This window comes from Papio anubis, chromosome 6, assembly GCF_008728515.1.
Source record: "Papio anubis isolate 15944 chromosome 6, Panubis1.0, whole genome shotgun sequence".
Lineage (NCBI taxonomy): Eukaryota > Metazoa > Chordata > Mammalia > Primates > Cercopithecidae > Papio > Papio anubis.
The window spans coordinates 151,416,907-151,443,605 of record NC_044981.1 but is presented as its reverse complement, the minus strand read 5'-3'; the positions used below and the strand labels follow the sequence as shown (position 1 = coordinate 151,443,605).

Genomic DNA, 26,699 nt, shown 5'->3' with positions numbered 1-26,699 from the left:
AATGGAATTGGATTATCTTTTGGGTCTCTTTCAGCCCAGCATTAAAAAAACAAACCCACACCTAGGTTCCATGTGTATTCCATTATTAGACCTGTGATGTTGAGGAATAACTGTATAAAGGGGAAACAATCTGCTAATTTAGATTATTTTCTATTTGAAAAAGAAGACTGCTTTAAATTAAGATTTTTATATTTAATATAACTGACTTTGGAATTTAAGGATTCTGTAAATTGGAGTTCTTATTATCCTGTTAAAGACATGTTCATACAATTACAACATGCAACCTACAAAATATAAATTATGAAAAAACAAGTGGCTTAAAGAAAAGTTCATTTAAACTTCATAAAATATCTGCCCACTAAGCATTCATGGGAAATTTGGTGATTTATAGGTGATCTTTGCTATTTAAGACTCAGCACCCAACATTTTAAATACATTAAAATCTTCCTCTGTAATGCAAACCTCATTAATTGCATAGACACCCATCCCAATTCTGCTGGGCATGTCATCTTGTGTTTATTGGGAAACAAAATGTGAACAGGATATGTCATGATTTAAAGTTGATATCTGTACAATTTGAAAACAAATTTTCTTACAGGGTCCAATTCTCTGTGATTGTATGAGTAATTTGACTAATATCCTCTATTATTAGAGAGTGAATGAGGAAGAAGGAGGTCATATATTTTATGATACTTGAGATAAAGTCCAGAGAGAGATGGACACAATAATGTGGATTTATTAAACTAGCTAACTCATACATATATATGTGTATGTCTGTCTATTACCTATTTATCCACCTACTTACCTACATATATCTTTGTAGTACTTATCACTTGCTGGGCTATATGTTTTAAGTGCTTTAACTGTATTAACTCTTTTTTTTTTTTTTCTTGAGACAGAGTTTCGCTTTTATTGCCCAGGCTGGAGTGCAATGGCACGATCTCTACTCACCGTAACCTCTGCCTCCTAGGTTCAAGCGATTCTCCTGCCTCAGCCTCCCGAGTAGCTGGGATTACAGGCATGTGCCACCATGCCCAGCTAACTCTGCATTTTTAGTAGAGGCAGGGTTTCTCCATGTTGGTCAGGCTGGTCTCGAACTCCTGACCTCAGGTGATCCACCTGCCTTGGCATCCCAAAGTGCTGGGATTACAGGCATGAGCCACTGCGCCCGGCCACCTGTATTAACTCTTTTAATGCAGACTACACCTAAAGATCTGTACCCACACATAGCAAAGGGTACTGATCAACACTGTTTTGAATGAGTTCTGAGGAAGGAAGATGGAGGATTCCATAAGTATCAATATTGTTTCACTGAAACAGGTTTTTGAGTGGGGCCTAATTCCATGAATTGTTTCTAAGCAAAGCTGCAACTGACCCAAAAGGGCTATAAAAGAAATTACAAAGGCCCAGTGCAGCCAGCCTTATCAATGACAATCAAATAAAGAGAAGTATGTATGTCTACTGAGTATCTACTATCTGCAAGGGACTTTAAACATATTAACCCATGTAATCCTAAAAATAATCCTATAAAATAAGTACATTCTGGCCGGGCATGGTGGCTCACGCCTGTAATCCCAGCACTTTGGGAGGACGAGGCAGGCAGATCACCAGGTCAAGAGATCGAGACCATCCTGGCCAACATGGTGAAATCCCGCCTCTACTAAAAATACAAAAAATTAGCCGGGCGTGGTGGCAGGCACCTGTAATCCCAGCTACTTGGGAGGCTGAGGCAGGAGAATTGCTTGAACCCGGGAGGCGGAGGTTGCAGTGAGCTGATATCACGCCATTGTACTCCAGCCTAGCGACAGAGCAAGACTCCGTCTCAACAACAACAAAAAAGTATCATTCCAATTTTGCAGAAGAAAAAACTGAGGCTTAAAGGAGTTAAATATGCCCTTATTTATGGTTAATTAGCTAGTAAGGATTCAAACCCAGGCCCACTGAGCAAAATGCCCACGGTCTTTCTTATGGCTGCCCATATACAGTATCTTACCTTCCCATTTCTTAGGAAGAGGAAACACCAGATTCGTAGTGTACTGGTTTCCTGTTCTGCGGGTGCCTTAATTAACCACATGAAGTAGGACAGATGAGCACAGCAAGGTATCAGCATATTCTGAAAATCTGGATGGTCTGTGCCTGTCTAGTTATCCAGGTTAAGTGTCTTTGTCCCAATGGCTGTGTGTGCATTTTTGTTCAAAACCATCCTTTTAATCGGCTTTGAGATGCAGCCAAAACAAAATGTGCCCTCTGCCTTACCAAGCCACACTTCAGCGAAACACCCCTGACCCAGCTTCTTCTCCAGACACAACGAACGACGTGCAACTTCCCAAGCATCTTTAGCCAATCCAGAAGTTTGTGGGGTACAACTTGATGCAATCACAGTTAAGTTAAAACACAAACCATCAGCTTTCTCTACAGGAAAGGGAATTAATAAAGAAAACACAGTCCTTATAATCCATAATTACGCATGCACTAGGAAAGATGGAAGGTGACTTGCCCGTTACGACGACACTTAACAAATATTTACTTTTGGAAATGAAGGGCAAGACATTTTATGGCAGCTGGAACATTCCTTGCACCATTTGCTGGTTTATGAATTGAGAGTCATGTAATAGTACAACTTGAGCCATTTGCCAGTTTTGCCCACTTACTATCTTTTTTTTTTTAGAAATTCCAGAATGTTAAAACCAGAATTGAAATTATTATTCCCCACTATTAGGAATTCAAACTTTCTTCCTGGTCACACAGTCTTTATTTTCACCTTCCATCTTTGGTGTTTGGGATTTCCCAAACGGGGAAGCTAATAATAGAATAATTGAGTCTCAGCATACCCATCCATACTTCCCCAAACTGCCCATTTCCCAGTCTCTTGATCAACTGCAGGGATTCTCGAGGGATTTCCCAGACATCTTTGGTTTTGACAGACAGATCGGTAAGCCTTGGCATCCCTTTGTGACAGGGAACTACTAGGCGGCAGCAGAGACCTGCAGCTCTCTCTGATGGAGCAGGGCAGGGGCAGGAGAGGGAGAGAAGAGCAGAACACATGTAATGACAACACTCCTAAGTGTAAATCCACACGAGCGGCGCACAGTGCTCCTCAAACAGTGCTACACCAGCAGACGACCACACACATTGTGGAACACCAGCAGTACACAGCGCTACACCAGCAGACGACCACACACACGGTGGAAGATCAGATGCCACACACAGAAACATTTTCATTGGAGGTAGAATAGAGGACGTTTTAAATTTAGACTACTCCATAAGCCCAGGTACGATACAGTCTATACATAGATATACACACAGGCTGCTTTGGTTTCTGTACTCACTGAGTAAGAAAAACGTTTTCAGCTCAATGTGCTCATAACATGTTTTTGGGAATGCTGAAAACATCCTTACTAATTTCAAAAAGTGGTTTTGGATTAAAGAATGTCAACATGACTGTTCCTCCCCACCTTTAGTATCTAGATTACCCAGGGGATTAGGGATCTGTCTACATGACTATATTTAAAATTATAACTTTAGTGGAGGATTCTTCTACAGAACATTAAACTGTCATAAACTAGTAAGGCTGAAGATTGTAAGTGATGGGGAAAAAAAAGAAGTCACTTTTTTTAGTGATTTCTTTGGCTTTCTAACTGATTCCATTCCACCAAGTCAGATACTCCTGGGCTGCTGCTTTGATATTTTCCATTAAAAAAAAAACAAACAAACAAAAAAAAACACCTTTTACCAGTCTTCAATGTATAATTTAGGTGTCTGGTTTGAAAGGAGAAAGAATGGAAACTAAAATTCACAGAAATTCAAGATGTGAAAAAAATGTATTCTTTACAAAAAAAAAAAAAAGGGAAAAAGTAGTTATCACTCGGAGGTTTTTTTTCTCTTTGTCTTCTTTCTTTCTTTCTCTTCTTTTTTAAAAAGAATATAACCTTTTAGAGTCTGGCAGTGCTAAGGAGAACTTAAATGCCAAGTAAAAATCAGTCAGGCGAAAAAAGGTAACAAAGAATAAGAAATCAGGGAGTGACAAAAGCTGACAGAGCCTGCCCTGGGAGGCGGACAGACCCCCGCTCCCTCCCGCTCCCTCCCGGCAGCCCCCGGAACCAGGGAAAGCAGATGTGCTGCTGGGCTGTAACTTGCTTTTTACTCCTTTCTTTTTGATGGAATCAGGCTCTGAGATGTTTAGGTAGGAAATTATTTATGTGTCAATATTTCAAAGGCATTTTATTGTGTGAGAGAGAAAGAGGGAAGAGGGAAAGCCAATATAAAAACAAGTCTAACGTGAGATGGATTTTTTTCCCCGAGATTAAAAAAAGTGTCTATTGTTCACATCTCCTCCTTCCTTCCAGCTCTACAATGTTATTAAGGTGCCCTTTCAAACACAGTATTTTCAAATGATCCAAACCCTGGGGATCCTGCTGATGTTTGGCTGTAATGAAATATATTTCAGCATTTGAAAAATCCTTACAACATGCAGGCATTTTGAGTATATCACTTAAGCTCAGGGAGATATTCTGTTCCGTTTCTCCCAAATGTTTCATTAGAATCCACATAAACCAAGTTAGCCAATGCCATAATCAACTAGTACTGCAAGTGCTGTGAATATGTTCTATTGTTCATTAGTGCCAGGGATCAACAGACATTTCTTATTGTCATTTTTGAAAGATTGCTTTTTCATGCCAAAAATTATACATACATATTTCAATGATTGTGCACAGAGCAATAGTAGAGGAAAATCGTATACTATCTTTTGAGTCTTGCCTTTGTCCTGGAGAACAATAGAAAATGGAGAAATGGGTCACACGAAAAAAAAAACCTCTAGGCTTAATAGGATATAGACATGTGTCTGTACATGTGCACCTATAACTACAGGCACATGTGAACATGTATTATATAGTGGTATATAATACTTGCTAATCTAGGAAAGAAAGCAATCATTTTAACAATTGCACATAAAACCACAGTCTTTGATAAAATGTATAAACTGCACACCTAATATTTATATGTTTTCAGAAACAACAAAATAATGGTGGTATCTGGGTGTTAGGACAGAGACTGATGTGCGTTTTAAAAGTTTAATTTAACACAAGACGATGTAATAGATCTAAGAGCTGTGGGTCGTGTAAGTCTAAGTCTAGTTAGGAAACAGCAGTATTGGTGGGGAACATGATAAATGGCTTGCATGAGAATGAAATGTACATGTAGCTATTCCTGCAACAGTGCTGAGTGTAAAGTGATGGTGGAAAGCCAGTATTCCTTGTAGGAGTCCCCATGTAAGCACCCTCCGAGAGACTCCTTCCTCATATGCAATGCAGGGGGAATGGGAAAAGACAACGTGAAGTATTTTAGGATGAAGATAAAAAGACAAACAACTTTTACAATTTAACCTATTGCTTTCTACTTGGGAAACAAAAATATTATAGGATCTTTGGACAAACATGTGGAACTAATAATAACAACTACAGTAGAACAACAGCAATAGAACCTATTCAGCCAAGTCCCACCATTAAGGGCTGGCAAAGAAAACATATTCTAGGAGTGATTTTGTACATAATTAGTTTTACCCTTTCCACTTTCCTGCTCTGGGCCTATCCACTCCCTCCAGCATCCACACGGTTAGTAGGCAGTTAGAATTCAGGTTACCTGAGTAATGTTGTACAAGCTGCTGAAGGGTTTCAAACTGGGCCCGGGTGGTAATGTAGTATCCACCGTTGTCAAGTTTGCGAATTTTATAATGTTTGACGTGGTCTCCTTTCATATCATCCCAATCGCGGATGGAAAGTGAATAGGCACCTGGTAAACAAGCAAAGCATTAGCAGCTCCAGTCATTTAGACTATTAGCTTGCTTTTTAGGCCTCATTTTCTTGACTCTGATTAATAATTACCAAGGATACACACACACATGTACACACACACACACAGCATCTCCACTCAGTAACAGGAAGAAGATGCTTCTTGATGTCCTGCAAATGTCAGAAGATATTAGCAGTAAAATAATTCTGCCCTTGAGACTGAAAGCTTCCTGGATATTTTTCTTAAACACACTGTTCAGTCACCCTTGTTGTATAATACAGCGTAGACTCAATTCCGACACTCCTTCCCTCCAGGGTAGAGAGAAGGACCACGATGCACGGCTGAGTTTGCTTCCCCTGTCTTCTCTACCCAGGGGCATACTGGGAGGTAGCGGCAGCATGTGCAAAAGAAATCTAAGGCTTGTTTCTCTAGAAGTGAGCTCCAAGCTTCTGTTTTACAACACTTTCCACAGGAACAGATAATCTGGTGGATTAAGCTAGAGGCCCCTACTCTTTTCTTCCTTGACCTATCTCCTCTTGTGGGCTGTAATGAGTGGTTAAATAATGAAAAGTCCAACAGTTGGAGGAAGAGAAGTGAAGTCCTCAGTTATTTAAAAAACAAAAGGAAAGCAAAAACAACCCGTATGACTGGCATCTGAGGAACTAAGAGTTTCAGAAAATCGAAATTCTAAAGGACTTCTGAAAATTCTATGATCTTGTGTGCCCGGAGCAGTAAAGCTGCCCCCAGCCTGTTTCAGGAGGAAGGTCTTGATTTGGAGCCTCTGTAGTTCTTTTGGTGCTGTCTGCAGTTCTAGAGCCTGGAGGCAAGACTGAAAACAGGACTCCACTCATAAGGCAGGGAGGATATGTGCCATTTTAAAATCCTTGTACATTAGAGATAAGCCTTTCATCCCCTCTGACTAATCCACAGATTTGAATGACAAGCCAACTTCTTCAACTCGTTATCTTACCTTTGGTGGTTTCACTCTCGCGGATAAGAAAGGTACCTCTTGGGTTTCCAAAGGACAATAGCTGTCGCTCAGCATCTTTTCGGCCAAGTTTTCCAAAGTACCACCTTTAAATGAGATCAAGGAAAGAAAATACTTTGTAATAGTCATTTACAAAATGCAACAGCATAGGCTTTTTTTTTTGCCCATGAATTCCCCTCACCTCCGATTTAGTCCTTAGCCTTTCCCTGTATGTATTTTTTCTAGCTTAATTCAGTTCCTTTCCAATCTATCCTGGATTCTATCCCTAATTCATCTCTTTCGCTCTTTTAAAAAAATCAGATTTGAATTGTGGGTTGTTTTCCTCCCCTCCAGACGTGACCAGAACTGGTTTGTGTTAAAACCGCCATCTGTATGCAAAAAAACCCAGAAATCTAAGACCTTGATTTGAAATGGCAACTGCATGAGACCCTCTCCACACTTATTTAAAAGACTCTAGTCTGGGCATGGTGGCTCACGCCTGTAATCCCAGCACTTTGGGAGGCCGAGGCGGGCAGATCACCTGAGGTCAGGAGTTTGAGACCAGCCTGGCCAACATGGTGAAACCTCATCTCTACTAAAAATACAAAAATTAGCTAGGTGTGGTGGTGGGCACCTGTAATTCCAGGTACTCGGGAAGCTGAGGCAGGAGAATTGCTTGAACCTGGGAGACCCAGGTTACAGTGAGCTGAGATCGTGCCATTGTACTCTAGCCGGGTGACAGAACAAGGCTGTGTCTCAAAAAAAAAAAAAAAAAAAAAAAAAAAAAAAGGCCAAGCATGGTGGCTCACACCTGTAATCCCAGCAGTTTGAGAGGCCAAGGTGGGTGGATCATGAGGTCAGGAGATGGAGACAATCCTGGCTAACACTGTGAAACCCCGTCTCCACTAAAAATGCAAAAAATTAGCTGGGCGTGGTGGTATGAGCCTGTAACCCCAGCTACTTGGGAGACTGAGGCAGGAGGATCGCTTGAACCTGGGAGGTGGAGGTTGCAGTGAGCCAAGATCGTGCCACTGCACTCCAGCCTGGGTGACAGAGTGAGGCTCTGTCTCAAAAACAAACAAAAAAACAAAACTCTTGAATCTCTTGATATCTGAGCATTATTAACTGCTGGGAAATAACAAAACACAGCCTCAATGTATATGAAGATAATTAACAAGCATTAAAAAAAGTCAGAATAGATAGATATGATATGAATAAAGGAATAGTATTTTCAGTAACTTCCTACCTATAAGAATTCTGAGAAAAATGCCCGTGAGTACTTATTTGTATTTTGTTTTCCCCCAGGTGTGAGGACTTGGATAAGTAAAGGCATTTGCCAGCACCTGGATTGTGATCTGTGTACATCATTATCTTCTTCTTCCTCTTTTTCTGTTTTTCTCTTGAGACGGGGTCTCACTCTGTCACCCAGGCTGGAGTGCAGTGGCATAACCACAGCTCACTGCAGCCTTGACCTCCCCAGGCTCAAGCAATCTTCCAACCTCAGCCTCCTGGGACTACAGGTGCACATCATCACACCAGCTAATTAAAAAAATTTTTTTGTAGAGGCTGGGAGTGGTGGCTCATGCTTGTAATTCCAGCACTTTGGAAGGCTGAGGCAGGCAGATCACCTGAGGTCAGGAGTTTGAAACCAGCCTGGCCAACATGGTGAAACCCCAACTCTAATGAAAATATAAACAATTAGCCGGGCATGGTGGCATGTGCCTGTAATCTCAGCTATTTGGGAGGCTGGGGCATGAGAATTGCTTGAACCAGGGATGTGGAGGTTGCAGTGAGCGGAGACAGGGCCACTGCACTCTAGCCGGGGGAAAGAGTCAGACTGTCTCCCTATGTTGCCCAGGATGGTCTCAAACTCCCGGGCTCAACTGATCCTCTCGCCTTGGCCTCCCAAGTGCTGGGATTACAGGAGGGAGCCATCACGGTTGGCCCTGTACATCTTTTCCTTGGCACAACTGTAAGGACTGGTTACTGTACACCTTTGAGATCTGTGCTCAGTCAATAAGCGTGCCCTTAAAATGACTTGGTGTTGCAGATATTTCAATATATTATCCCTGAACAAACTAATGATACTCTGTGCCACTTCAGGAGGCATCACATTAAGTCACCTCAAGACTTTTGTTATTTGCCTTATATCCTCCCCCTACATTCTCAAGCCTTAACCAAGCCTGGCAGTTAGTTACTATTTCAGCACTAGGTGCTGAATGAGCAGCAGGTGCTCCCCAAACCCAAGGGAGAATGCTGGAGCATTCAATTGGAATGTGTGTGTGGGAACCATTTTTAGAATATTTAACTGTGAAAGAATCCAGATTCTAAAATGAAATTTCAATTCATTATGCTTGAATATAGGTATTATGAGTTCACTGTCAAATTCTTTTGTGAATTAAGCTTCACTGAAGAAAAGAGACACGGCGTGTTAGCTCCTCAGTGAGTTTTAGAAACACCAAAATGTGCAACAATCCTTAATCTAGCACTAGGTGGTGTAAAGACTATTACGCCAATTATTTGTGAGAAATGGCTTTCTGGGTTTGTACCCATAACCCAATTAGAATGCTGTGTAAAACAGTGGTGAAAAAAGAATTGTTAGAACAATGGATTGCACCAAAACAATAGTATTTTAAGATAATAATAGTTAATTACACATGTAAAACCAAACGCATTATTTTAAAAAATAATACTGTTTAAAAACAAAATATTTAAAAAGTTGACCATTATAAAAATAACTTAAATATATAGCTGACAAATTCCCAGTTAAATCAGGGTAATGCTACATTTTGGTGGTACTTTTTATTCTGAAAGAACACAAAGATTTTTGCAAATCTGCCCTAAAATACAAATTAAAGACAAATATCTTGATTCACTGATGATGAAACACGGTCACTGGGAGAAAAAAACAACTAAGAACCACTGAGTATTTGAGAGTGAGAAACAAAACAGATCCTCTTAGAGGGAATACAAGGGAATTAAAGAAGAGAACAATCCAACTGGGGATTTGGCTAGGGTGTGGAGTCTAATCCCCCTTGCGCTGCTTAAACAAATCCATGGTGAAATTAAATATCGGAGCCAAAAGTTGGGCTTGGTGACTGACTTTTCTCAACTCTCTTTCTAGAGAGGCGAGACCCAAGGTGTCAGGAGGAGGCCAAGTTCCTGCATTTGGGAAATCATGGCTCCATCTCTCCTTCCCTCAGTTCAGAAGTCAGAGCTGGCAAACAGCCACTGGCAGTTCTTTCCCTTGGGAGTGCCCATTAATCCCACGGGTCAGAGGAAGGGAGAAAGGTTATCCCTCTAGATCCCTCAGCCTGCTGAACACCTTCCTAAACTGCTACCAGTTGAATAGCTGCGCCAAATAACTGCTCGTCACTATTTACTATCAAAGAAGCCAACTGAGGTTCCAAATCACTGTAGTATTTCCCAAGTTGGGAGGACACACTGTATACGAGTCACTTTTACCGGGCATAGGAGATGTCTTTTCAGCACTGTTTTAATATTTCTGATCATGCTTAGGAGAATAATCTTAGGTTAATCTTTGGCAATTACTTGCTCCTCTCTCCTCTCTCTCCCCGACAGAGGGAGCAGACTGCGGGCTGAGAAACTTGGGTCGGCAATAATAAATATATGATCTAGCTAGCATTTCATATTTTTATGGCTACTTTTAATCTATGACAAGTTTTACTGGGTTTTCATTTAGGATATTGATAGAAAGTTTTCTTTCAAAATAAGTGAGCAGGCTTCAAGAAAAACATGAAGTTAATAACAGTGCAAGTATTACACAGGGTAAAAACCAGCGCAGAAAGCCTGAAAAACTCAGCCTTAATCACTGCTGTGAATTTCTTCCCCCTCCTGCCCAATGTTAATGGCATTCTATTGTGGCAACCAACTTTTAAAATCAAGTAGTTAAGTGAAAATAAAACGAAACATACTCTTCTGCCTGGATAGAGTCAACTGGAGCCACATAATTGCTGGGAATGTAACCTGTCTCTCCAGTTGTCAAGGAGCGGGCTTCCCACCAATCTCCTTCCCTATAAAGAAAAAAGAAAAAAGAAAAAAGAAAAGTAAATATGTTGACCATTTCAACAGCTTGCAGTTACAGACTCACTGTGGTCTGAAATGTGTAACTGTCACCTAATTATCATGCCACCTGATTTCTCCCATCTATTCCTTTACCCTGAATTCCAACACAGCCCCCACATGAAGGTCAGAAGGTTCCAGTTCGAGTTAGCCATGAGATGAACCCATGGTTGTCTCCTGTCTTAGTCGTGAATTAAGAATCTGGGACCCTGGCCATGAGAGGTCTCCCTTGGTAGGGGGCATTTTGCTTGGTTAGTGTCCTCAACTTGGACAGAGGGAAAAGGAACCCGGCCTCAGCCGAATTAAGTAAAACATGTTAGCTGCAGATCATCTGGGAAGGGAAGCTTGTTAGGAGGTCTGAGGCCAATCTGAGCTGCACGGTGCTGCTCCCCTATTGTAAGCACCTCTCTCTTTCAGGTTCAAATCATGACATTAAAAATGTTAACATCCTAACACTGGGAGGTTAGGAGGTCTGGTGAGCGATGAAGGCATGCTCTAAACACGTGCCTGGCTTGCTCTCAAAAAAATGGGGAGACACCTCTCTACAGGTAGAATGATGAAGACTAGAGTAGGCTCGCCTTCCCCAGGCATTTTCAATCTGAGGTGATTCCATCAAATGTCCAGAGCACTGGCCTGAGGCTGATGGGCAAGTGGGGAGGGTGGGTATGGCTGCGTGTGCTCGCACACAGGGAGCACAGAAACTCGGCAAGGGAGTGAGATTTTTAGTCATGCCACTTTGCACTGCCTTAGGCTCCATGCCACAGCACGGCAGTGTGGTATCAACCTGGGGAGCTCTCAGAGGAGGTGAAAGGGGAGCTTGTAGCTACTTTCATCTTAAAGCCAGTGAGTACATTAAGCAGTTCAAGTTCATCTGTTTAGATTCACACAGGGCTACCTGTGACAAACAGCAGGAATGGAGTGTGTACCTCATCCCATTAACATCGGAGAGGCAATGGATGTGGCGCTGTGGCTCTGACATCCATTGAGTATCTGCAGAACCTTCCACCAGCCTGCAGTCAACGACATGATTGCCCTCGAGCAAATCAGACCTCCCAGCAAATCTGATCTCCTGGGGCTTGGCACCTTCTCTTCCTCCATTTTTGGTCCTTGGAGGCAGCAAGCAAAACTCCAGGCATTTTTTTTAAAACTCGTTTTTTTGGCTGGGTTCTGTGTCAAAGCTTTCAGACACGCAAAAAAATGTGTTGGCTTTTGGCCATGGTAAAGCTGCTCCGCAGACGGATTTAATCAGGTAGAGAAAAACCAGCCTCCACATGAAACTCGAGCCTTATTCCAGAGGCTGCTCTCTAAAGCTGGACTCTGAGCAAGGTGAGCAGTGAGCAATGCCTCCAGATCGGATTTAACAGAGCAAGAGAATAAAGGTGACAAGCCAGCGTGTGCTGCGGGTGATGTTGTGGGAAAGTGTTTGGTGGCATAAGGAATAGAATAGCCCACAAAAAACCCAAGGTGCCGGCACAGGTTTTTACAACCTTATGTTTCCATTAGTTTCCTAATCTCTTTTTTTAACCCTATTACAAATCCACCAAAAGTACAGTACTCATATTCAGAAAGTTCTTTATTCATAAAATTTAGTTCATGTCTAGATTTATTCATAATCTTAAATTTAGTTCATGTCTAGATCTTTGTTAGGAAATATTTACACACACTGAAGAACATAGGTACAGCATATACGAACCCCGTGAACCCACTGCCCAACTTAAGAGCTAGATCGTTACCAACTGGGTGGGATCTGCACTGTGCTGCTCCCCTACTGTAAGCACCCCTCTCAGGTTCAAATCATGACATTAAAAAGGTTAATATCTTAACAGTTTGTACTGGTCTCACTTCTATGCCTTCCAAAAGGAATACATACAGTTGTAAGGATATCATCTAAGAACATATGTGGAAGTTTATTTTTTTCTTTAAACACTGTATGTGTTTAAGGAAATGGCTTCGGAGACATAATCTTCACTTTAATATATTGACAGCATTTACTGCTCTGAAGTTCCACTAGATGGAGACATTTCATCATAAAAAGTAACAATACCCCGCTCTTCCCCCTCCACCCTCTCCCGCCCAGCCTGGGAAATGCTCCAAAATGGCGAGGAAAAAATTAAGTGCTTGTAGCAAAGGCTTATTGTTTTTTAATGCAAGATAACCTTCATCAAGTTAGTTCTAATTGAATTAAATTAAGAAAAAAAATGGCTAGCATCAATTTTAGGGTATCTGAGGATGTCAATGGGGGCGGGAAGCCAATACATTTCGCTGCAGGCTGGGACAAGCCCAGCCTTATTCAGGTGATCTGGCATTAATGAAGTCATTTCCAATTCAAATCTAGCATTAACTATCTCATTTTGGTCTAGGCACCTAAATAGTGTAGCACAGATCAGAATGCAATTATCAGCTCATTCTAAAGTCATGAATCAAGAATTCATGATTTTCTCACTTGACCCTGTTAATCTCACAAGGGGTTTCAGCTACTCATGAGAAAGATAAAATCCTTGATTTCTCTTTTTCTAGGCTTTCCAGGGTCATCATCTTCATCAAAGGAGACATAAGGTGACAAAGATTCAATGTTTATTATGTAGTGAACCTCACATGTTGAGCCCAGAGAGGCTGGTACAGACCCAAAATATTCATCAAGAGCCTCTGAGCAAATGAGTAAGTCATCTTTTTGATACCCTAGAAGCACCAACTCACCTATAAATAGACATACTCTATATTCATGTTGGTTTAGGAAAATAGGATCTCTACTATGTTATCTTTTATTTGTTGAGTTACTGTGGGTAATTAGCATTGTTAAAGCTGTATTTCTTTAAGCTGTTCTTATAGTTCAGATTTTTCTTTAATTTACACTTGGTGAGATATTCTTTGTTATCTTGTTCTAATTCAAATATATGATTTAAAGCCTGGCGCTGGTTTAGAATGGCTTTTAAGGTTTTATAACAGCTCTCTCTGTTCCTCTGATTTAAAGACTTGTTAAAAGATTCCATCCCCCCACTACACTTCACACCAAGAAAAGAGCCTACCCCCAAACCCCAAAGTTGCTCACAGGCTTGTGGGCCCAGGAGCTGGCAGCCCTAGAGCCTTGGAGCCAGGGAGTAGTTATTTGCCAACAGAAGTCAGCCTTGATCTGCTCAGTAGCGTAGCATTTTTATTATAAATGCTGGATTCTTTGTAAATGTAGTCACTACCCATCTGATTTTTAGAGAGTATGTCAGTAACAGTTTTATCAAATGCTTGGGTGGGGCTCTGAACCAGGATTTTTTTTTTATCACAATAGAGAAAAAAAACCTGCCTGCAGCTGTGACCACTACTCCACTCTGTGTAAAACACGTATTACATTTATAGAGTCACTGTTCCTAGATGGTAAATGACTAGTCTTAAAATGTGAAAACAGGGAATACAATGGATGAACTTAAATATTTTGCAAAATGGGTTCAAATTTAATAATGTCCTAATACATGACACTGAGCTCTTACAACAGGTCAATGAAGCACCTTTGCCCCTTGCTGGGCAGCAGGAACAGCGCCGCTGGGTACATACATACATGCACATCCCATGGTGTATGCTGTACTTTAACAAAGCCAGCCCTGTGGCCTCCAATGCCACCAGGGCTCCCACCAGGGAAGGGAGTGGGAGGACACACACTAGGAGGTGTGGCAGCTGCCCTGGCAGAACAGAGCCCCATTCCTCCCTCTCCTCTGAGGACCAGAGCCAGAGGCGGGAGAGAATGGGGGAGGGGAGGAGCCACATGCCATCTGCTTCCGTATTATTGCTTTGTTTTTCCTTCACGATTTTCTCTTCCCTGTTATTACCCAGGACTTCAGGATATTGTCGTGTTACACAAACCTTATTTTTCTTTTCTATAACCTTGAGAAAGGGCATTTTAAAATTCCACTGATATGGAATTCCATTGGCAGAAAGGAAGAACATTAAGAGGAAGAGAACCTTTGTAATATTTTCCTCTACAAGAACAGGGTTGGAGGCTCAAAGGACTCTGTAAATATCAAAGGCCGTGCATGGAAGTCACAAAATAGAGATTGAGACAGATTGGATCCTCCTTAAGTGTTTCTCTAAAATTTCAATTTGGTGACATTGCAGATCCTTTCCAGATTAACAAAGGAAGAAGCCGTGGGATTGACATCGGCAGGGACTAACTTTCCAACGCCCTCCGGCCTGATGCACAGATGCACGTGCAGTGTGGACAAAGCCTCCCGAGAGCTGGCTCTGTGCTCCTACTATTCCGTGGTTCTTGCAGTTGAAAGTTTACAAATAGTCTTGAAATTTCTAATCAACCTTGGCATGCAGGGGAGGCTAAGGGGCGGGGTACTTCAGAATTCAAAGTTAATGGACTCCAACGAACAGCAAGGAGGTATACCCAGAGAGGATCAAAGCCCGATCCCCTCTTCCCCAGCCCCGGTCAACTCTCCAAACCTTCCTGTCACTTGAAGGGTCCCCTCCCCTTTGATAAAGTACCTGGGCCTCTCCTAGATCAAACCTGACACTGTTCTCAGGATGCCTCCCTGCACCTCGCCCTGGGCTCTGCCACCTGCCAGCTCCGTGCTCTGGGGCAGTTTCCTAATCTGGGCCTCTGGCTCCTCAGATGTCAAACGATGACGTCGATGCATACCTCAGACAGTTGTGGAAAAATGCATGAGAACGTTTGTAACTTAGCGCATGGCTGGTACTTCAGGAGCCTTCAGTGAATGACAGCTGTTTATTATTTTTTAAAAAACTTCCTGTGGCTACAGGAGGATGACTCCGGGGGTGTAGGTGACACTATTCTTGACCTGGGTGGTGGCTGCACAGGCATGTTCAGCTTGTGAAAATTCAGCAAACTGTATACTTTTTGAAAATTGTGGTAAAATACAGGCAACATAAAATGTATCGTTTTACTCATTTTTAAGTGTACAGTTGAGCGGCAGTAAGTATGTTCACACTGCTGTGCAACATCACTGTGGACACTTTTGATATGTGCACTATTCTGCATGTATTCCAATAAAGAGTTAAAAAAAAAGCCACCCCACACCTTTGTTAATGATGACAATCCTAATATATGTTTGAAAACCCTGTGGCTATGTAGATTGTGCTTTCTGATGTCTGGAAGAGACTCATCAGCCCTTTATAGCGGTATTCAGTTCTTGCTGTTGAAAGGCGGCATATCCTCAGTGCATGGTTCTGTGAGCCAGGAGGCATTCCCGGGAAGGGTGGGCTTTCCAAGGAGGCAGTTTTCAGGCCTGAAGGAGGTTCCTGTGGCAATCAGCACTCCTCTTTCCTGGGACGTGCAGTGTGACCAGAGCTGCGTCTTCCTCCCTCTGGCACATCCTTCTGGGAAAGCTGAGGAGCCTGCCTCCAAGTCCTTCTGCCGACATGGAATCTGGTTTGCTCAGAGAGCAGAGGAGAAGCAACCAGACTTGGTGGCATAGAACTTCCTGGTGTGCTCCTCAGCCCCTGCGTGGCACTCTTTCCCAACCACTGGGGGCACTCATAGGGACGCTGGAGATGCCTGGCTTGCCGATGTGGAACCACCCGACACTTTCTTCAGAGCCTAGATTTTTTCTGAAGGGCCTCATCTGCGCACACTGCCTCCATCTAACAGAGGAAGTATTTATAAACCATAAGAAAATCTGACCCATGTTTACTCTTCTTATGGAGGTATTGAAAGCAGGATTTGAAAAGTGAGTGGTCCTCACTCTTGAAATCCCCCCACTGCCTGTTTAACTGTTGTTCCTCCTGGCCAATGTTAAACAACCATGCAGCATATTCATTCATGAGTGGGTGAAATCACTTCTTTTGGCTCCAAAAGATTCCAGTCACTCCCAAATTTTCATTACAGTGAAACGCCTCCATGGGCTTCACCAATGAAATGTTTAGCAGTTTATAAAACAAAGAACTTGTTGCAAGCCTCAAGTGAGGGCTTAGCTAGTGTAACATGTGAAACGTGAAGAAAATCTCAAGGCAGAGAGCATGAAATGTGGGTAGCCAAGGCTTGTGCCAATCACTTGAAACTGTAGGTTTGTAGAAACACTCAGGGCTATGGAGAGTGATGCTGGTGATTTTACAACCTTTAAACCTAAACCAAAACCAATAAACACGGACTGTGCTAGTATTTTTGGTACTCTCCAAAAATCTCCTTGGACACACAGTGCCATAAAATACTGCACTGTGTCACTGACTCTTCTTTTTCTCATAGTATATTGTTGTAAACTAGTGAATTTAGTGACTGTTCTTTTAGGATTTCAGACATCTGAAGAGGTGCAGACCAGAAATACAAGACCCCTTCCCAACCTGAAAGGTATACATGCTTCTCCTCCCTCTCCAAACTTACGAGCTGTTCAATATTTGAAATTTTTCTCCTTTGTGAAAACTCAGGTCATCTTCTGTCCGTGCTTCATAGTCATAAAGGGCCACAAACAGTGTCACTCCTGCCAAAACGAAATTCACAAGAAGGGAGATTATTACACAAGGGGAAATTAATTCCAAGAAATTAGATCTTCACTAAAATCTCATTCTCAAAATCTACATCTAGTCAGCACTAATAACGTGATGAGGTGTTGTAATTAATGTGTCAAAACCACAGTCACAGGGCTGTGTTTATGCCTTGGTCTTTGTAGGGAAGCCTTACTGGATCTGATAAAAACCTGCAGCTGAAGGGCTTCTTTCTGTAATAGCTTTGAATGAGTGCTGAGGAGCAGGGAGATACTAAAATCACGTCCCAAACGAAAGGGCAGCGTCAGCATCAGGGTTCAGGTTTGCAGGGCTCTGTGGCAGTTACTGACATCCTTTGCTGGTCACGTCTTCTCCTCCACTTGGAGCCCATGTTAGGTTCTGGGTAAAATGGACCACCCTTTCTCCTGGTAAAACAGTAATATAGAATGTAATAGGAAAGACCTCCTGCAGCTTGGGGACATTTAAAGAAGACTCTTTCTGTAACATTCACCCCAATTAGAGGATGTACTGCTCTCGGCATCTGCAGTTGGGTTTGCAGTTTTGTGCTGCTCAGCCCCACTGCTGAAAATGGAACCCTCTCCCTTGTCCTCCTTCTACCTTGAACTCACCTCTCCTCACACTGTCTTGTAGCGCTCACTCTTCCTCACATCCACCCTAAGTCGTCTCATCTGGCTGACTCTCTGGAGAGGCCCTTCCTACTTTGCAGAAGTTTGCTAGCAGCAGCAGAGACTATCCAGTGTCATTTGGCCTAGGATTTCCTCCACGTAATTAGGCATATATATACATTTTTTAATAGAGATGGGGGTCTCACTATGTTGCCCAGGCTGGTCTCGAACTCCTGGGCGCAAGCGATCCTCCTGCCTTGGCCTCCCAAAGTGCTAGGATTACAGGTGTGACCTACCATGCTCAACCCAATAGGCATAATTCTAACACAGTCCCCAGTGATTCCTGCCTCTTAGGATTCATGTCTCGTGCAAGCCCCTCCCCTTGAGTGTAGGCTGGATCTAACGACTTGCTTCTACTCAACAGAATGTGCAGTCCCTTAAGTGACTGGGCTTCAAAAGATGGTGACTTCTGCCTTTCTAGCAGACTCTCTCTATTGCCACTTCAGCTTGTGTACTTTGATGAAGCAAGGTGCCATGCTGGCGAGGCCCACGTGACCAAGAACTGAAGGTGGCCTCTGGCCAACAGCCAGGGAGGCACCAAATCTTGCCAGCACTACATGAGTTTGGAAGCAGATCATTCTCAGCTAAACTGTGAGATGACTGTAGCCCAGCCAACACACCTTGATTACAGCCTGTGAGAGATTCCGAAGGACCCAACGAAGCATTCGCAGATTCCAGACCCACAGAAACTGTAAATTCAGGTTTTACAATTTTAATTGATGTATGGACACACACACACAAACAAAAAAGCATGAAGGAAGATTTGGATCCAAGCGGTGCCACACTTTATGTCGTCACTGTAAGTGTTCGAGTGTAAAGAAAACCAATTTTGAAACTATGAAATTCCTGATTCATAAATACACAGCTATTTCTACTTTAGTACATATAAGATAATTCACTGTTATTAAAGTTCTTTTATTAAGGCAATTGCATATGTCTTAAAAGCAATGGTAAATTAAGTTGTCTTCCAAAACCGTGTACTTGTCTGGTCAGCTGTGTATGATCAGTTATCTACCTCACAGTCTATTTTCTTTTGTGCTGGAACAGGTTGCTGGCCCTCCCTGTTTCCACAGACCAAATCCTCCCAGCTCAGGAGCTAGGGCTAAGCAGTTATTTCTTTTGAGTATTTTTTAGTTCTTACATTTTATGCTTGTATTTGATGATAAATGTCAGTGACATTTCATAGTTTCTAAAGTCCTTGCTGCTCTGAGAAGTGTAGATTCTAGTGAAAATTACATAGTCATAAGACAAATGTGTTTTTGTTTTAGTTTTTAAAAGTTGTGGTATCACTGGTTACAAGCTCCCTGGAATATTACTACTTTGTGAAAGTCCAGGCTGAAGGCAGCAGCCTCTACGTACCTAGCACAGTTATAAACCTGGGTCTCTCACTACTTGATATTTTTGCATTAGTTAAGACAGAAATGTGATAGTTCGGTTAGAGGCGAGGGGAAATCTGCTGCTAGAAATGTCTAACTAAGTGCCATACTCGTCTGGGTAAGATTTGGGAAACATAACCTCTGTACATTAAAAAAAAATATTTAAACATCACATAGTAGATACCATTAAATTATAAAAAAATTATGAAGAAAGATCTTCTGTACAGATTGAAAAAATATATCTATATGATGAAGAGAGTTAAATTTTTTTTTTTTTGAGACGGAGTTTCACTCTCGTCGCCCAGGCTGGAGTGCAATAGCGTGATCTCAGCTCACTGCAACCTCTGCCTCGTGGGTTCAAGCACTTCTCCTGCCTCAGCCTCCCGAGTAGCTGGGATTACAGGCACCTGCCACCACACCTGGCTAATTTTTTGTATTTTTAGTAGAGACAGGGTTTCGCAATGTTGGCCAGGCTGGTCTCAAACTCCTGACCTCAAGTGATCCACCCACCTCGGCCTCCCAAAGTGCTGGGATTACAGGTGTGAGCTACTGCACCCGGCCAGAGCCCACTTTTTTACCAAGCTGCCAGTTTGCTGTATAGGTAGTTCCAAGGGAAGAAATGTGTCATGGTACTATTCAAGGACCACAGAGAGGAGTGGGGCTTGTCTTTCTGCCCCATCCCAAGTGGGACTTTCCTCAGGAGAGTTAGCATTCAGAGGTCTGACCACGCAAAGCAAGGCTCACTTGGCAACTGTCTTTCTTTCCTTAGGTTTCTTTGGAAGGTAAGAAAAGAGATTGGCTTAAAACAAAAATGTGGATGGCTGTAAGGTCATGCCTATTCTTATTTAACACTCCATGACCAGATTCCCTTCTTTAAAAACAACCTAAAAATGAAGACAAGCCAGCTCCACTGTATGGAAGGCAAGGCACATGAAGACCAGCACCCCACTATCTCCTTGCATCAGCTGACAAGTTCTCACTGAGGGCTTTTCTGTTCCATGTTCCGGGAACTGAGGGGAGAATCAAAGGAGGTTACAGAGAAACACAGACATTGTTCTTGGCCCTACAGGACTGAAGGCAGTGTTGGGAGAAGGGACATGCATATATATTAAAACCAAATAATTCAAGGCAGAAAAATCTGCCAACATTTGGGGGTACTGTGTTTTAACTTTCAAATGTTATAAGGGATCAGGTAGCCTCTTAGACGAAGACTGCTCCTGACTGTAGTGGAGACCCACATGCTCAACACAAGTGGCCCTCTCTAGTGACTTTAATGAATGATACCTGCAGACACAGGGGTCCATATCCAGCACTCATGAATGAATGAACAAGGATAATGGCTGTGTCAGCAGAATTAACAGTCTAGGCTGGCAAAACCCCCATGCTTCTCATGGTAGGCACGACGATGGGGGTTGCGTTGGGTGTGTTTTCGCCTCTTTTTTTCTCCTGCATCCCCAGAAGACATCCCCATGCAAGGCCTGGGTTGAAAGGAAAGCTAAAGTCACCACAGCAGGAGGGTGAACATAAACACTTCTACTGGGCAGAGCGTGCTAGGCTAGCAGAAGAGAAGTAGATAATGTCCAAAGGCTCAGGGTCAGGCCTTTCGATACAACTACACTGATGTGTGTTTGGTGCAGAGGGAAAAAATACTTGCTAATGCCTTAGTAGTGCCTCCTCCCTAGGTGAAAAGGTACCTGCTGCCAGATGGGTTGAAAGATACCGCATTCTTTAAAACTTTTATATAAGACATCTGCTGCCAGATGAGCTGAGAGATGCTGTGTTCTTTCAAACTTTTGCAATAAACAAAATAATTTTGGAACAAATAATGTCAAATATCTAGTTACCATGGTTCACATACTCAGAGAAAATTTGGACGACTAAGGATGCATGAGATAACTTACAAATATTTTGGAAAACATATGTCTGAGAATGTATGCCAGATATTTTACAAAGTATTAGCTAAGTCAGCAAATACACATGGCAGCAAAATACAGCCTTGTGGTATGAAAGACAAGGAAACTGAAAAAAAAAAAGAAAAAGAAAAAGAGAAAGGCAGGCTGAGGATTAGGAAGAAGTGGGTGGGAAGAGGGAGTACATTAATATCTACAGAACTCAAAATACACACACCCAGACCCAGTCCTGGAGCCTCTAATTCAAAAGACTGGGACATGGCTCAGGCATCCGTGTTTTGAAAAGGCTGCCCTAGTTCTTCTGTGCCAACCAGCCAGGCGAGGCTGAGAGTCATTAACCTACAGTGCCTCAGTAGAAAGCTGTAGCTCACTAACCCATACAGAATCCTCAGAGCAGCAACTTGGGGCACCTTGCAACCCTGTAGCCAAGCATTTTGTTTGTACATCAAGCTCTGGCTTTTCTTACAGCCCCTCATCTAGTAGAGGAGACATATTAGAAACTTAATGTGAAACCCCTAGTCAAAGGGAAGTGATGGGAACCCAGATGTTCAATTGCCAAAAGAGTTAAGGGCGGCTGCCCCCTCTCCACACTCCGTGACTTTGGGGGCTTACCTGTTCCTCCTCTCGTACGCAAGGTCCCCGTATGAGACGAAGAGTTCACACCTCCAAAGACAGTGAGTCCTTGGCCCCCGGCTGCGTGGAAGTTGTTGTAGTTGGGGATGGAGGTCACACCGAAGCTGGGGTAGTGCTGAGGGGTGGGGTCTGTGCCATAGCGGTACCCGGAGCTCTGGTTCAGGCTGCCGTCCCTCTCCTCCGTCAGTTTTGTTGCTTCTTTATCCTTACATTGCACACAGCCCATTATCTAAATTCCTGCCAGAGACAAAAAAGGGGTCACGTAAGCTGGGATGCTCCCTAGTTGCTGGGTTGCTCTCCAGTTAACGAGGAGTAATTGACAAGGCTCACTGTTGGCTATTTCAGGCCTATGAGGGGCATGAGGAAAGGCAGTGGCTGGGGGGATGGTTAGGAGGAAGCTCAGTTCCTTGACCCCACAATCACATTTGTTCCCCATATGTTCTGGATGACAGCATCATCAAAGAGCACAATGTTCACCATGCAGCAACTTTCCTCGACTGAGGCCTGTACCTCTTAAAATTCTGTAACAGCATACACCTGCCTACAGACTGTCCAATCATACTTACCAATTCTGCCTTTCTTTAGCCATCTAAAAAAAATATATATATGCTCTGTAGAATGAGTCTATGCAACATTAGAATAAAAACTCCCATCAGGGCACAAGAAATTTAAGGAAGAGGGCGCAGGACTGTTGGATAAGCCAGAATACAACCTTCAATCAAGTCACTAGACTGCTTCACTCACGGATACCTAATCTTCAGGCACAAAACTGGTCAATTTTAAGCACTAAGATGATGCTAAGTATCAAAACTAAGAACTAGTTACTGGATGAAAAATAAAATCGGCAGAACCTAAGAGGTCCGAGTACATTTGCAGGATGTCACGATAGCCTACAGTAACGAAATTACTTACAGCTGCTAATTAACTTTTCAAATTTCCATTAGCTTTTGACATCCTTCAAAGACATTAAAAAAAAAAATCATTCCCATGTTATGGAGTTAGTGGCGGATTAAAAACTTGAGTTGTTGCCACCCCACCCTCCTCAAACCCACTTCTCCCAGGCTCCTCATCTCAGTAAACGGGACTGCCAGTGACCCAGTTGCTCCAGTCAGCATCCTGAGAAGCATCCTCATTTCCTCCTCCTTGTTTACTTCCCACTCTTCCTGTCTGAGCTCTCCTATTCAAACACGCCCAACTTTTCCGATCCTCAAAGACTCCATTCCTCCACCCGCTTCGGGCCTCGGGACATAGCCTTGAACACTTTTTCCCCTTCCTCTTTGATATGCGATGTATCCTTCATGTCCTAGTTAATAAGGCACCGCTTCCTCTGCAAGGCGTTCTCTGACTTTCCTGCCCTTCCAGGCTGGGCTGCTTTCCCAAGCGCTCCCATGGCATCCCCATCTCCCTCCTTCTGGCACCCCTGGCACCATATTATAACAGGGCCTGTCCACTTGTCTCATTGCCCAATGGACTGCAAGTTCCAGGAAAGCGGGACACTGTCTGTTTTCATCATAGTTACACTGCCAGTGCCTGGAACAATAAATAGTAACCAGATGAGTGAAGATTCTGGAGCCTATTATGTTTCTCTTTTACCCTTTCTTTATCTCTGTATCAAAGCCGATCTCTCCTGTGACTTTTTTTTGAGATGAGTCTCACTCTGTCGCCCAGGCTGCAGTGCAGTGGTGCGATCTTGGCTCACTACAACCTCCGCCTCAGCCTCCCAAGTAGCTGGGATTACAGGCGCCCGCCACCACGCCCGGCTAATTTTTTGTATTTTCAGTAGGGATAGGGTTTCGCCATGTTGCCCAGGCTGGTCTCGAACTCCTGACCTCAGGTGATCCGCCCGCCTCAGCCTCCCAAAGTGCTGGGATTACAGGTGTGAACCACCGTGCCAGGCCCCTCCTGTGATTTTTATCACCAGTGTACCTTGCATTTTAAAATCTACTGGTATGTGTGTGAGAAGTGAAGAAGATTCAGAAATACAAGTTGGTTAAATGGTCCCCCTTTGGACTTGCAATACCCCATCAAGCCGACAGGTGTCAGGTAGAACAGGCCAGTGGAGGTCCCTGCCAAAACTGCAAACCAGCCCATTTGGGACTAAAGAATCAAATAAGAAACACATGACATCATGTTTAATAACATTTATTCACTGGGGAGGGCACAGCTGGCACAGGATGGGAAGGGCTTGAGGCGGCGAAGGAGAAGGCACGCTTTTCTATACTATCTTGCAAACCAATGCAGGAGGTGCCACATCAGAAGAGTGCTCCCTGGGCACTCTTCTGAGCACTGCTTTTCTGCTGGACTGGGTGATGGGAGCAGTATCAGACTGTTCTAAAGCTCTCTCATATAACACATTTCAATAAATACTTATTGAATTGAATGTCAGTTCTTGAGAATGAAAATGTTTGGAAAAGAGACGCCTACTGCTTGAGCTGAGCTCACCAAGTCTGGAACACATTTACTCCTAAATCATTTGAGATTAACTTACAGTATACTGTGTCCAACATGCTTTGTAACTTATGGTAAATGGATATGATTTTAACAAGTTTCCAATAGGAAATGCAAGCTATTTCCAAGGCATGATGTACTAAAGGAATTTCATCATTTGTTGTTGATGTTGCTTCATCAGACTGATTAACTTGCTCATATATTAACTCTTTCATGGTGGAAAGTTGCTCCACATTTTGGCAAAGACCAGACAGAAAACACTTCTGTCCCAGATGTTTTTTTCCCCTCCCAGGAATTTCACTGATCTACTGTAATTAGAGAATGTGAGACTCGAATCATAGACTCACATCACTTACACCAGTGATTCTCAGCTGGGGGTAACTTTACCACTCCCCTACAAGAGACATATTGGGCAATGTCTGGAGACATTTTGGGTTGTCACACTCAGAGGGAGGGATACTCCTGACACCTACTGGGTAGAGTCCAAGAATGCTGCTAAAACTTCCTGCAATGCACAGGACAGCCTCCTACAAACAAGAGTTACCTGGCCCCAAATGTTAATAGTGTCAAGGTCAAGAAATCCTGATTTACACAAAGGACAGAATTTATATCTACATCTTTGAAGCAGTTTAACAGCTGTTTCCCTTACATGGATGTGATTAACATACAACCCAGCATGCTTTCTTCAGGAGAATAGGCATGCTAGGTAGAAGCAGGCAGTTTTAAAGTGTGACAAGAAGTGCTCTGATTTTTCTCTAGAAGCTTGTGCACTGTGATAGAGAAACAGAACCTAGAAGTAATGAGAACGCTCATTGCAAACTCCTCTTCCAACTCCAGCAAAACAAAATAAGCCCCATATCAGAACCCTGAAGAAAGCAGGATCCTACATTTAACCAAACTAAGAAAAAATAATCTGTCAAAATCCACTTTAAAAAAGAAATATACTATGATAAGCAACTAGCAGCTTATTTATAATTTTATGAAGTAACAGAGAAGAAAAATCATCAGCTTCTTGAAAGCAGGAATTTTTTAACTGCTGTATCTTGCGTGGCCAGAACAGTGCCTGGCACACAGTAGTCACTTAATAAATATTAGTTAAATAAATAAATTAAAAAATAATCAAAATTATTTTGGAGAAAACAATCCTCTTTTATAGAAAAGACAGCACTGTCACCACTTCGTGCATTCGACATTTGGAGTTAAGTAACATTTCTATACAGATCTTGCTTACTCTCTTCTCTTCAATGACACACAGGAAGAAGTGAAAATAAATCAGTAACTGCAGTTTCAAGTCATTAAAAGTTAAGAGCAATGAAAATATTTATATAGGAACTTGCGGTCTTCTTCCTCCCCTGTGGGGCAGTCAGGCTAACTGCTTCGTGACAGAAGAGTCAGAAGACGCTACATGAGCTGTATTCAGTGTGCCCAGGCTCCTTGCTACAAGGCAAAGTTTTGATCATTCACGCTAAAATAAAAATATCCTTTATTATGCAGAGTTATGCGCTGTGGCTTTTATGTCCAATGCTGTAGGTGCATCGTGACATAGAATGCACTAATTTACTTGCTGTAGATCCCTGGGGCACTGGGAAACACTGAATGAGACCATTGTGGACGTGGAGCCCTGGAGTTACTCTCATCAGGAAAATATCACACGCCATGAACTCATGGCTATAGTCCTCTGCAGGCTATCATGCCTAGAAAAACTGGTGAAAGGCATTTTCACTAATTGGATCCTGAGCCTGTGGTCAAGGTGTCTGGATTACAGCTGTGAAGCCTCTATTCTCCAATCCTTTTGCAAAGGGAGGGGCCCTGTTTCTACCATGGAAATAAAACTTGATCTACTTAAAATTTCCCTAGTCCTGTGGTTCTTTTCCGATGCACCAATAGTGTTAAGCAACCTGGGAAGAATTGCCAGACACAGGATTCAAGGAACGCTGCACCCTGCTCCCATGAGCAGGGCAGACATTATCAACAGATCAACAGATCACAGCCCTTTCTGCTGCCATGCTATGGGAGCTATGCTTCTTCACATAGCCCTGTAGTGATTGACGGAAGCTGACCTAAAGGACAGATTCAATCCTTTACTACCACAGGCACAGGGTGCTTCGATCCAAGATGAGTCTGGTTGAACATACACTCCCTCCTCCTGATGTAGACAGACCACAATCCAGTCTACAAGATGTACATTAAACACAAACACATTCATATTTCCTCATGCGCCAATCAATAAAGCAATGCCAGTATGCCCAAGTTATAAGCTTGCAGGACGTATGGTAAGATTTCAGGTGTGTGCAGGAGCTAGGTATCAAAATGGGAAAAAGGCCACTGGCAGTCTTCTGTACAAGCAAATTACTTTCTCTTGAGACACATATACTTG

General features: G+C 42.8%; 1 protein-coding gene across 11 annotated transcripts in view; it reads right to left on the bottom strand.

Annotated features, from left to right (window-relative positions):
* FYN (FYN proto-oncogene, Src family tyrosine kinase) overlaps positions 1 to 26,699 on the bottom strand; it is a 210,241-nt gene that overhangs the window by 36,622 nt on the left and 146,920 nt on the right. For 8 of the 11 annotated variants that reach the window (XM_003898298.3, XM_017958404.3, XM_021937971.2 and 5 more), the window contains 6 exons: positions 21,854 to 22,111; positions 17,169 to 17,265; positions 10,693 to 10,791; positions 6,761 to 6,864; positions 5,641 to 5,790; positions 2,832 to 2,996 (listed from right to left, as the gene is read on the bottom strand). In XM_003898298.3, the coding sequence (XP_003898347.1) occupies positions 2,832 to 2,996; positions 5,641 to 5,790; positions 6,761 to 6,864; positions 10,693 to 10,791; positions 17,169 to 17,265; positions 21,854 to 22,100 (862 nt within the window). In that variant the 5' untranslated portion in view covers positions 22,101 to 22,111. Of the gene's footprint in view, positions 1 to 2,256; positions 2,413 to 2,831; positions 2,997 to 5,640; positions 5,791 to 6,760; positions 6,865 to 10,692; positions 10,792 to 17,168; positions 17,266 to 21,853; positions 22,112 to 26,699 lie in introns of all 11 variants that reach the window. The other 3 variants (XM_021937969.2, XM_021937970.2, XM_009206262.4) reach the window with 2 other exon arrangements.